Below are 12946 nucleotides of genomic sequence, written 5' to 3' on the forward strand. Positions count from 1 at the left end.
CCTGAAAACCATAAATGTCACTCGAGCCTCAACTCTTGCAGCCTGGTACCAAACAGCTCAAGGACCGGTATCAGTCCATGACCCAGGGGTTGGGGACCGCTGATTCAGATCATTAAAACAAACTCAATATTAGATGAAGATAACTTGTGTAAGTACAAAACCTACTTGGCCATATTCAAAAAAGTACTCCAAAACCTAATAACTCGTTGTGACACTCTTGGCAGCAAGAATTTCAATCAGGCATTTGTGAAAACTGGCTTTCACATCACTGTGGAGGAATTTTGGCCCAGTCTTTTTTGCAGAACTGTTTTAATTAAGCCAAATTGGAGGGTTTTCGAGAACGAACAGCCTATTTAAGGTCATGTCAAAGCATCTCATTTCGATTTATGTCTGGATTATTTATTCATATGTGTATTTTTTTGACACATTCAGAGGTGCTTGAGCTTCAGGATATGAACTGATGGCGGACACAGGCCATCACTACCAACACCATATTTAACTTGTATGATGCTCTTTTTATGAAATGCTTTGTTAGTGTCATCCAAGATGCAATGGGACTCAAACGTTCTAAAAAGGTTTATCTCTTTAGTCCACAAATTATTTTCCCAAAAGTTTGGGAATCATCAAGATGTTTTTTTGGCAAATCTGAGACAAGCCTTTGTGTTCTTTTTGGTCACCCTGAAACCCTCCCATGGATCCCATTTTAAAATAAAACTCCTTCAGTATGAAATCATGGCACAACACCAGTAATTATTCGGCAGCAGCTCCCTCTGCATCTATCTAGACACAGCAGCAGGAGGAGTTACAGGAGGTGCAGGGAATTTGCAGCAACCTGGGTCAATAGCAACACAGCAGCATGAATGATCAGCAGAGTAAGAGTGTGAGCTGTCAAGTTATGAAGACCTCACTGTCTGTTTGAATACGATTAGGGACTGGAGGAGTGAGCTGATAGCATCAGCTGTAGGCTGTCACAGCTCACCATGAATCACATACCACGGATCTTGTTGATTTGAGAATTAATAACCCATATGGGACTGTTCTTGAGAAGTTATTGACAGCGTGAGCAATAATCCAGTATCAAATCAGTAAAAAGCGATGATTTAACATTTAAAGTCCTTCCTACATTTCTTAGCTAATACATAACTTGCAGTGATTTAAAATGATGCTTCTAGATTTCCTGAGTACGGGGAAGCTGTCAGTTTGCCTCACCATACATTTAGCAGAGTGGATCAGTGTGTGCTCAGGAAGTCTTATCAGAGCCTGTGCAGCTTGGCACCTACTAAATGAGAAACCCATTGCAACACCAAAGTTATTGGCGAAGCGGTAAAGGAGAAATAGTACAGTAGCATTCAGTCCCTGCCTGCCTGTCTGCAAGCCTGTCATCAGGAACTGGCTTCTCAAACTGCACATCAGCATTATGCACACCAGCTCTATATCACTTACCAAACACCACCCAGCCCCCACCACCACAGTATGACTAACAGGCACATGCAAAGTTCAGTATACGGGTCCAACAACCGTCTCCCCGTTGGCTTTGTTTTTGTTGCGAAACACGTAAAAGCGTAGGAAAGTAATTGTTCTCATTATTGCTTTTCTTGCTGCTTTTATTTTAATAATTAGTGTTTAGAAAAAGCCCGCTGAGTCCCCGTTAAAGTGCAGCAGCAGGTACGGCTTTATTGTTATTTTCTTTCTGAAATCAAGGTTGTGAGACAATTCTTGATCTGTACTAATTAGTCAATTAACAAAGTGAAATGCATAGAGGTGCTTTTTTTATTCAGATATGCAGGTTGTTTGTTTTGATGATTTTTCAGTTATTGTGTCGATGGAAATATTAATGTGGATACACAAATTCTTTACTAATGACTTTGGTTGTTTTGTTAGATAGTGTGGAATTCATAAGGCTTCATACTGAATGCTGCATATTGTTCACAATGGCAGCAGCTGCTGGGAGAGTTCGTTTTAAAGCAGCAGAGAGCTAACAGCTGAATCATCATGAGTGAAATAATAGAACAACTCTTATTATGATAACTCTGACTCTTCTTTCATGACTTTCATCCATTCTGTGCCTTGGGTAAGACTGGAAACTCAGAGATCATTTAGTGTCTTCATAGTCTACAAGTGGTAGGATTTCATTTTCTTTTAAATGAGTCACTCCTTGCAGGAAGTTGCTTGACATGGATGTATTTGAATAAGCAACAACGTTAGTGATGATTTTCCACCCCAAGCAGACTCAGTTAACAGTTTTCCTTTTATTATTTGTGTGTGTGTGTGTGTGTGTGTGTGTGTGTGTGTGTGTGTGTGTGTGTGTGTGTGTGTGTGTGTGTGTGTGTGTGTGTGTGTGTGTGAGATAATGTCGCTGTAACGATATGTGTTTTGTTTTTTAGGTGCCACCTGAGCAAATGGTTGGATAAACACCAAAACTGTCATCACAGTTTCCACTGTGATTTCCTGATCAACTTAGACCCAATTTGGGGTCAGATTTACTAAGCAGGGACAATGTTGAAAATGCAAATGCCTCTTTTGCAAAAAGGCAGCAAAGTGAGTGGAAGATTTATTTTGGCACTCTACTAACAATATACAGTAACTACTGGTGAAGCCAGTCAATAATGATGAACACAATTTATCAAGAGCAGTGTTAATTATCTGATCACAAGTAAAGAGATTTAATGAGCAAGTCTGTAATCTACTAATAAAAACAAGTCATTATAGTCACAGGTTTCTCTACGGAAACACTCAGATAGGTGTGAGGCAGCTGGATACCTTTGGATTTGCAAAATTGCATTTGTAATGGTAACTTTTCAGAATTAATAACAGGTAACAATTAGACATGTTGGCGTGCTCAATAAGTACTTTACTGTATGTTTTCCTGCTTTGGAGATTGGCTATAAGCTGCCTATAACTTATCTGACAAGAATATTTCTATACATAATTATCATGTAACACATAGAGAACAGCAACAGCACAAAGAATATTCACATCCTCAATGGCACAAAGAGACTATAAATACAGTTGCACTTACACCCTCAGTCCTAGCGGGGCGGATTTAGTCCACGAAAATAATTACTAAGCCCTTGCTCATGCTAATAGACTGCGACTAGGAACAAGCTTAGGCGTTGATTACATTTTTACCATCCATCCTCCTCTATCACCCACACCTGCAGTGTAAGTTACAGTAATCTCAAGCCCTTTCATAGCCCTTGCTGAGGCCTGCAAGCTGCTGCCTGATGATCCCATGAGTATACAGATTTTAAATTGCCTGAATGAGGGGGGGACCGGAGGAAATGGCTGCCTGTGGGTATATGTGGCCGAAGTGAACCCCACTGACAACAGACAACCCTGAACTAACATTACCCTCCCCAAATACTGCAGTGACCTTGAGGCGAGAGTTTTTACGAGACTGAATGAAAGAAAAAGTGGGAGGTAGAAAGTTGAAAGCTGCTAAGTAAACAAACTCTTGGTTCTCAAGATCTCCATTACTGTTTTATGACTACATTTAAGTTGTAGAGAAGAAAGTGAAAGTAGTTCCTGTGTGTATGTCCTCTATACATGCTAATGATTAGAATCTTGATTTTTAATCTTAAGGCTCTCTAAGGCTACGTCCACACAAATTTGAAAACTGCGTTTTCGTCTGAAAACGCTCCACGTCCACACTATCGCTTTCAGTCGTTTTCACAGAGTTGTGCGTCCACATTGAAACGGCCGAAAACGCTTACGATCCAGTACTGTGCATGCGTGAAAGGCAAGACGATTTGACCTGCCTCATTTCTGTCAGCTGTTTTCTAACTTTCCGGCTCGTTGAAATATCGCGGCGAAAGGTTGAGGAAAAGCACTGAGTGGATGGACTAACAATGAGGTGGAGTTGTTGCTGCGAATAACGCAAAATTACAAAGTTACAAAACAAAAACGTATTAGTGTGGACATGGCCTAAGTTTTGTGGCAGTAATAACACTGGGCCGTCTTTTTCGATCTTTACAGACAAAGCAAGCAGGTCTGATTTTATTAATGCTACCAAGCACCATAACATCACTGGATGTCTTTACCAAGTCATTAAAATTAAAGATTGCAAAGCATTTCTTGCACAGTTAAGAATACTTAGTTAGCAGGTAAGAAAGAAACGCACTACATAAAGCAAAGTGAGTGGTGCATGCAGATAAAACTATAGGAAACTTACAACTTTCAAGGCCAACTCAACACTCAGAAGTAGCACTGAGTATGAAAAAAGACTTCAAATGTCTAATGGCAATGAGGATGTATCGTGCCTTCTAAGTTTCATCAACTATGTAGTTGGCAGGTGTGAGTAATTTTCCACATGCATGTGTAGATCAATGCCGGATTATACTGACATTTAAAAAACAACAGGAAAGAACAAGAGTGAGACACGGATGTACAGTGAGAACACTTCTTTTATTCTTTTGCTTCAGTGAACGAGAAAAAAGGTTCATCCCTTTTATCTAAGTTTTCCTTTCATCTAATTTCTGTCTGTGCATGTATATGCCTTGAGAAGACTTCATCTTTCGTTCTTCTTTTTTTCCTCTTTAGGTCATAACTTTCCTGCAGTGGTAAAGGTTGAAGTATTTCGTGTGGGAGTCTCTTGACAGGAGATTCTGTCTTTTCTTTTTCCGTGTAAACGTAGCAGCTTCAGCGCTAGACATCAACTGCTGCTAAAAGTGCAATCATGACAACGAACTATAAAACAGTGTATAGTTGTACTTTATCAGACTTTTTCTTTTTAAACCTAGCTCTTTGTTTAAAATACGGACTATTTAAGGTTATTATTTTGAATTAATTGCTTTAGACATTTCGAACAAAAAAAGGAAATATGTGCCTTTAATTTTAATAAAAAGTCATTGTATAAGCATTGTTTTCCCAAGAGGCTAGATGAATTGGTTAGCAATATTTGAGCCTCTACAGTCATGCAATAGCTATAGCATTTTCATTACCATCAAATGAAGCAAACATGGAGAGCTCATTTCAACTTTTATGACAGCCCTCAATTATAATGAGTATGTTTTCCCCTGAGCTAATGAGAGACAGTGCAATCAGTTCATAACATGGGCATTTATTTTCCTCTCAATAATTACTATACAGTAATTTGGTACATAAAGATATTTTGTCCCCTCTTTTCAGTCTTTAAGTTCGTTGCTGGGTCATTGGGCACAGCTGATTGCATACTCCACTGAAAAACAAATGCTGTAGGTTAGATATTGTTCAGCATTTCAGTGACTGGCTTCCACAATAAAAGTCACAGAAAAAAAGACTGTAGCCACTTTTTTTTTTAACTTCAGAAGACTTTTGTTTTTTTGGCTAATCCCAGCAAATATACCTTTACCTTGCCATAGTACTAATAAGTACTATAATAAAACAATTCGGTGTGATATTTGCCCTGAATCCAATCCTGACTCCAATCCTGTCCAATCATTTAATAAAATCATGATTTATAGTTTATACCAACAAAATGTTCATCATTTCACATTTCATCTTTCTCCCTAAAATATCCACTTTTGGAAATTAATGTTTGATGATGTTTTAAGAACTCAAAATAAATGGCAACAATTAAGAACTGGCAACAACCTTCCTGTCTTGTCGGGTCAAATCTGACTGATTCAGAACTTAAAATACTCATAAATATTGTGTTTTACATCTGATTGCATCAAGGCCTTATGACATCCTTCACACTATGCACTTGAACATATAAAAGTGATGATCATGGGACAAAAGGCTGCAAGTTGCTGAGCCATGCTGCACTTCACAGATATGCTATTTGGAGGTGTTACTATACACAGTCGAGAGTTTGTCACCTTCAGTTCTTTCAGCTCACACTGTAAACCCGAATGTTCAAAGTAATTAAACAGATTAAGTAGTGTACACTCAAAGTCTTTAAAAAGTTCTGTTAACTTAAATATGTCAAGTTCGTATAACATGTTCTTCTTTTTGAGTAAATGAAACTAATAATATTTGATTGAATTGAACTATTTCTATATTAAGTAAGCATCACTTAAAATAATAACTTAAGCACAACGTAACACAGTTAAGTTAGGACATATAAGAATGGTAAAGTCCTGTTATTTTTGTTGTTTCAAGTAGGTAGGATTTAATAATAAACTTAATTTATGTAGCACATGCTAAAATACAATAAAATCTCAAAGTGTTTCACCAAATAAGTAAAATCAAATTGTCTTAAATGCATTAGTGGAAGACAAAATGTATTTATTTTAATATTCATTGTTTTATCACTGTGTCCTACATATATATTTTTAATTTTTTCCGTAAGTGTTGAGCAGCTGCAGGAATCAATTTTTATTCCGAGTTAATCTCTGATTCACCCTCCGAAGCGGAAGGCGGCGCTAATGAGCATTAATACGAAACACAGAAGAAGTAAAGGTATATGGGCGGGAACAGCACCAAAGAGGCAACACGGACGACTGGAGAAAGTTGGACCTAACGGCAGCAACTAGCATCACTGGACTTACAGTAAGTTTTCAATGTTGATATTAGTTTATTGTTAAAATACCAATATTTAGTTGTATTTTGGGTGTGTGTCGAAAAGAATAGCAGAAATGTCGGTCCGTGTTTTTTATGTGCTTTGCTGCTCTCCCCGAAGGAAACTTTGCGCTTGCAGAGCTAGCATTAAGTTGTTGTAATGAGGGTCGCAGGCTGTTTAAAAAGTTAGATACTACTTGCTCTAGAGGTGGCGCCCGGTCGCCTAGTATGAAACAAAGTATTTTAATCTCTCTAAATTTTTAAACCCCCTCTCATGACTCAGAATAGTTGGGTCCAAACAAGCCCGTTGTCCCTGCAGTTACACAACGGAGATGCCTGTCTGCAGTGAGAGTGCTTTCAAGCAGTTTTCTTGTTAGAAACGCTATATTTTAAACTATATGTGCAGGGTTAGGGTTGTGAAGGAGCTCTTGGACCTCTGGCCTGCTCTAAAAATGGAGTCTGAGGTAATATGGATCAGCTCTGTTTAAAATGAAAATTGTAATTCTTACTCATGTGGCAGCTTTTTGCTGCTTTATAAAGATGTGCGAGATTCTTCAAATTGAACTGTATTGTTCTTCTGCTGTAGTTGTATGCAGAGTTTCAGCGGATTACAAATCAGAACCTGTCCAATACATTCTACGCTGAACTTGACCGCCATCTTCCTCGACTGATGACCTTATTCAGACAGAAGGCATCAAAAACTGGGAAGACAGCAGATGCCCTGGTTGAAATTCTAAGAATTCACAATGAACAGGTAATAATAGATTGTTACACATTTCATAGGTTGAACCAGTGGAACATTGGACAGGTTCAATGATTTAAATGAGCTTTTTGAATTTTGCTATTACTCCACTTTGTGTTTGCTATTTGTCTGACTGTATTAAAGATGTGAACAGGTTATTTGTGGACATATGTTCTGATTTGACTGTTGTTTTTGTTGTTGTTCAGTAAACTCACCAGTATATAAAATTCTGTTTTTATCTGGAAATAGGAAATCCATGATATCCACACCAAGTGCACTACCGTTCTCCCTGCCCTTCCTGTCTATCTGCATGAGGATGTCTCTGGATTTTTCAGAACCTGCACTGTGAGTGTCCTTAAGTATCTAACAGATACTACTGTGTATATAAACAGTGCATCAAAGTACAAACATGTATTTTGATGCACTGTTTGGACTTACCTTTGTTTAGTCTACTCCTGTGTATTTCCTTTAGCTTAGTTTCAGTCTATCTCACACCACTTGATTCTCTGGTGAATTAGCTGATTTATGTGTGCAGAACATGGATCTTCTGTTTTTCACCTCTTACAGTGAGACTCAGGTCTCCCTTGTAAAAGAGGTATTGGATCTCAATGGGAGTTGGTAAAATGAGAAATTATATGTCGTCTGTTGTATTTCTTGGGTTAGATTGTGATTAGTATCTCTTTTTCATTAATTCAGGACGAATCTGATGAGTTGGAGCTTGATGGTGTTGAAGTGGCCCTCTTCACTGTCATCAGTGACCATGACACAACAAGTCCAGTTCACTACCAACCTGTGAAAATCTCTGTCGTCATTGTAAGTGATGCCGTGTTCAGTCTCCCCAGATTTGGTGAAGCCTTCCTAGTAATGTTTGGACTGATCTATGCACTTCCCCTCAGCTACCCCAAAGCCCTGACCAACACTTTAGAATTTACTCAAAAGATTTTATTTGGTCTAGAAAGTGGTAAACTGTCACCCAGGTTACAGACCCTCAAGAATGACTTGGTTATGTAGGAACTCATCTGAAAGAAGGATGCAGGGTGAAGCATTATAAAAGGCTAGTTCAAAGTTCTCTCCTTTCATCTAAATAATGCCTCAAAACATTATTGCATTACTCTACAGGTGTTCAGCCAATAGGTCCAAACTATACAACGTGCCTTTGTTCTCATTAACATAATGCAAAGCAACACTAATGTTTTGTATGTTTTAATGTTTTTCGTAATACTATTTCCAAAACATTGTGGGCTGCGCAAGATGACCTAAATTTCACTGTTTGATACTGGTTAATGTAAAACAAATAGCATTGTAATTCACTCAAATTGCTGCCTTGTTGTCTTATTCAGATATTAGCCAGAGAGCCAAAAGCACATTTTGATATTATTATTTGGCATTATGTTTCATTACTCTGACAGTTTTCCTGACTAAACAATTTTTGGTCTACTTATTTTAATTTATAAATGTTTTTGTTAATTATTTTTAATTTATGTAATTTTTTTTTTTAAAATGTATTTAATTTCAACATAGTGCTAAAAGGGAGCAGGCAAGATACTGTTCAATGGCAGATGTTTATGACTTTTGCATATTAAGTTACCGATACTCAGTGTAATTGAGGCAATCAATTGCCTCAAAAATTTTAAGTTTTGGGTCACATGTTTTTAAGTATCAAGTAGTCAACATATTTGACTAACGTGTACTTAAAATAATGACAACACAAACTAATAAACATTTGAGTTTTGTTAACATAAAAATGTTGTAGTTGTGTACTTATTTTTTATAAGTTCTGTGAACTTATTTCTTTGAATTTGTAAACTTGAAACTTTAAGTCATATTAACTGCAAATATTTGAGTTGACCGTTCTCAAAAGATACAAGTACCATGTAATCCAAACTTTTATGTTCTGGAAAAATTTGGCTTTTGAGTTGATCAACTCAAAAAAATTGAGGCAATCGATTGCCTCAATTTTTTTGAGTTCTGGTAACTTATTCGGGTTTACAGTGCACTGTGGGACAGTCCTTGCATGTCATATTTAACCAAAAATTCCCAAATCCTGTTAAATTGATTTGTTTTATTGAAAAACAGAATCGCTAACAAAGACGTGAGTAGTGTATTGGATTACCTACAAGTCCGTTACAATAGAGGAACTTGTAGGTATATTTAAGTTTTTAATCTGAAGCACCAAGAGTAGAAACGGTTTGGATTGTACATTTGTACAAAAACAGTACAAAGAGCTGAACACTAGGAAATGTTTAGCAACAGAGCATACTGCCTATCATTTGGGTAAGGTTTTGCTTGTTAAGATGCCTTGTATTTATGAATTTAGTAACCATGCCTACTGGAACATTAGGAAATTGAGTTTCTTCAAATCATTTTAATCATATTCTGGGAAATTTCTGGGTAATGACATATTGTTTTGACCGTAATATTCTATGTTTTAGAAGGCGATGAAATACATCAAACAGAACAAGAGGTCGATGCATTTGACAAAGCTGTTTGCCCCAAGGTACACTGGCAGTGGAAGTGGACCGATACAGACTCATTAGAGGTTTACAACTGGTGTTCTCTTCTCTGCTAGCAGGTTGAAATAGTGGCACAGTAGGCCATTAAGCACAAAACAGAACTAATGAAGGAGGAAATTAACAAAACACAAACAAATAACACATATACTGTATTTCCCTCTATGGGTCTGTTGATTTGGGTTTCCTGTTTGCACACTGCCTCCTTGGTTCATTATGTAAGGATATCTGGGTTACACTCATCTGCTACCATTGGGGAGAAGCTTTCAAAACCAAACAGGGGAAAAAAGAAACATGTTTTATGTAGTTAACCAATAACAATGAGGTGACCTAGATGGACTGAGAGTTATTCAGACCTTTTGGACACCAAACTATTTATGGAAATGACCAAAGAGTAAATTTATTACTGGACAGGGCAGTTAGAAACATGTAGCCTGTTTCAACTCTGTCTCCTTAGAGAATAGCAGCTAAAATGGTGACTTTTAGTTTTCTTAAATTTCTTAACTGTGCTCCTCATGGATCCATGGAGTATAAAAGAGATGAACGGAGATGAACGGCTTTGTGACATGACATGAAAACGGTGGGCAGCTGGTCTTTCAGCCGGCAGATTGTCAGCTGGAATGATATGTTTCAAAGCCTGTGATCCACAGCTATTTAAATACCCATTGGCTTTTTGGCCCTCTAGATGCTGGGCCAAGGCGCCATATCCACAACAGAATGAGCTGCCTCTGAGCTCCCATGTGTTGATTTACTTTATGTCACGTCTTGCAGCTCTCAAATACATTTCTGCTCTACTCAAGTCATGTGATTTTTTTCCCTCCCCTTCACAGAATACATTATAATATATTTAAGGAGTGAATGAGAGGCAAAGAGCTACGTGGTTAAGATCTGTTTACGAAATTGGCCTTTGTAGGCAGTCATACTGGAAGTTATTAGTCATATCCCACTGCGTAAAGTCACGTCATATTGACGTCCAGGCTGGGTCATAGTTGGACGTCCAAATTGTGGACCTACTTTGTCCATTGGCCATGGACCGACAGACCCAATATATACATGACCTTTGTGTCTATTCGACATTCAATGTTTAGTGGGATAAGACTGACTATTTAAATAAAGTAACCATAAAAACTCAATAGTTTGCTTTCACACTGAATATAAAAAAGGCAAATGGGTTTGAGGAAGACAAGTAAGTAAGTAAACCAGCAAGTGAAAGTTAGAAACGAGCTCCAAACAGTATAAGAGCCACCTAAACTTTCAGTGTGGGAGTGACTGAATTAATAAATGTATATGTGAAGGAATTATGTTAAGAATGTGTTTCTTGCATAAAAGAGACTTGAGTCATTTTGAGCTACTGACAAGAAACACACAAAAAAGCATGGGAGTATTAACTGGGAGAACCTATTCATATATGAATATGAAGCACATTTAGGCCAGTTGGTCACATGTACAGTACTGCATAGTACAGTACTCTGTGTCTCAGTGTACCCTGGACTACTCCCACGTGTAGCAATGACGAATTTGAGAGCATAAGAGAAACACAGTTCATCACTGTGCTTTCTTTAATTACCAAAGCCCCAGTGCACAATGATTTATGGTGGTTAAGCTCAGTCTCTTTAAAAAACACCAGCAAAAAGAAAGTAATTAAATTCAGTCATATCAAGACTGCTGCGATTTAAAAGGTGTAAATAATTTTTATATTCTGACATTAGATGAGTACATGTTCCAAATGTTCAAATTTTCTTGATTTGTTAAGCTATGTCTTAAGTACATAAATATTTACATTGTCTGGCCATCAACGGATGAGAAAACTGATAATAAAATAATAAATAGATAATATCTGTATACAGGATGTGTAGCTTCTAGCAGCAACTGACTAACTTTACACAGAGACCTGAAAAATAAGGAATCAGCTTGTGTCTCAACATTTGTTTGCCAGTGCCACTAAAACTTACCAATTCCCTTGTTACAACTTGTTTGTTTAATCCATACAAAAAATGCAAAATGTCAAAAATCTATTTTATTGAGATTCATGTACCGTGATACTTAAGTAATAAATAACTCACATAATTAATTAGAATATGAGTATGAGTTTTAAGATAATATAGCCCTGTGTCAGACTAGCGACCTGTCCAGGGTGCACCCTGCCTCTCACTTGGTGGTAGCTGGGATAGGCTCCAGTCTCCCCATGACCCTGATAAGGATAGGCGGACGAGAAAGGATAGGTGGATGGTATGTTACTAAAGCGGAATTAACCAAGGATGTATCCTTGAACTCAGGTTCACAGTTTTTTTAAAACGTGTAATGCTGATGAAGCAATTAATCCACGGAGATTCAATTAATTTAGATTGCTAGTTTAACTGAAAATGATTATAAAAATAATCATTGCACATGAATCAGCTACATTGATTTAATACTACAACTAAAATTTGTTATAATTTAATTATAAATAATAAGTGCACAGTGTGATTTATTTCTGATTTATTAATGTGATATACATTAGTTGCCTTAAGTTCATGTTAATTTCAGGTATATTGTACTTTAAATGTGTGAGCAAAGATTTTTACTTGAAAGCTTGTAAAAAATCACCTTGCCTTTGTTTTCTTAGAAGAGATAATGATATAATCGTTAGTTTTAAAGTGTTGTAAAAGTCACGGTTATGTGGTGTCTCTTTAAGACAACCTAAGTTAATGTATGTGCCACTGTTCTCTGAGTGTGAGAGAAACGTGCTTGCACATGGACAGATGGACTGCGATTGACCTCATATCTTTACCTCCCTAACTCAAAGTAATGTTGCAGATTGTATGAACACTGCTTGCTTCATGTATGATAAGACAGCAGCCGTTCAATCGAGCCTTGTAAGGTTGGTGAAGAGCGTGTTTATTAAAGGACAAGCACTGTGGAATTCCCAGTACAAGTGTGGTCGTGAGTTTTTGACTGTCCTGCTGAGTGTTTCTGCCGCCTCCTCTCAACCGCTGAATGCAATCCAGGTTACAGTGTTATGGTGGATATTTCGTTGACTCCATTTACATATAGGGGATTTTCACATACTGAGGAGTTATGTTTCACCCTGCCTAGACTTCGTCCCCCTCCTTTGCCCCCTCATGTAGGGCTGTGCGATATGAACAAAATCTCATATCCCGATATAAGAATTCTATCATCCCGATGAAAATGTCACATTTTCTGGAAATTATGTGAATCTCGGGCAGCTCTTTTT

At 37.5% G+C, this 12946-nt stretch overlaps 2 protein-coding genes across 3 annotated transcripts in view; one reads left to right on the forward strand and one right to left on the reverse strand.

Moving 5' to 3' along the window:
• Positions 1–12946, reverse strand: part of fstl4 (follistatin-like 4) — a 230475-nt gene that overhangs the window by 83991 nt on the left and 133538 nt on the right. The gene's annotated exons all lie outside the window — the stretch shown is intronic.
• LOC146700531 (uncharacterized) lies at positions 6246–9091 on the forward strand. 2 transcript variants are annotated; one of them, XM_085470782.1, is made up of 5 exons: positions 6246–6471; positions 6887–6944; positions 7067–7234; positions 7472–7567; positions 7919–9091. In XM_085470782.1, the coding sequence occupies exons 2-5, from the start codon at positions 6933–6935 to the stop codon at positions 8231–8233; spliced, it is 591 nt and encodes a 196-aa protein (XP_085326908.1). In that variant the 5' UTR covers positions 6246–6471; positions 6887–6932; the 3' UTR covers positions 8234–9091. The 2 variants fall into 2 exon arrangements, with proteins under 2 accessions (XP_085326908.1, XP_085326907.1); XM_085470781.1 differs by lacking the exon at positions 6246–6471 and having other exon boundaries at positions 6521–6944.

This window comes from Copadichromis virginalis, linkage group LG10 (genome assembly GCF_057382275.1).
Source record: "Copadichromis virginalis isolate Kocher_CV1m ecotype Utaka linkage group LG10, C_Virginalis_male_GT1.1, whole genome shotgun sequence".
Classification (NCBI taxonomy): Eukaryota; Metazoa; Chordata; class Actinopteri; order Cichliformes; family Cichlidae; genus Copadichromis; species Copadichromis virginalis.

Coding starts and splice junctions, on each gene's coding strand:
- LOC146700531 (XM_085470781.1), top strand. CDS start 6,879: ATGTGCAGGGTTAGGGTTGTGAAGGAGCTCTTGGACCTCTGGCCTGCT. Junction 7,235..7,471: donor TAAGAATTCACAATGAACAG/GTAATAATAGAT, acceptor ATCTGGAAATAG/GAAATCCATGATATCCACAC. Junction 7,568..7,918: donor GATTTTTCAGAACCTGCACT/GTGAGTGTCCTT, acceptor TCATTAATTCAG/GACGAATCTGATGAGTTGGA.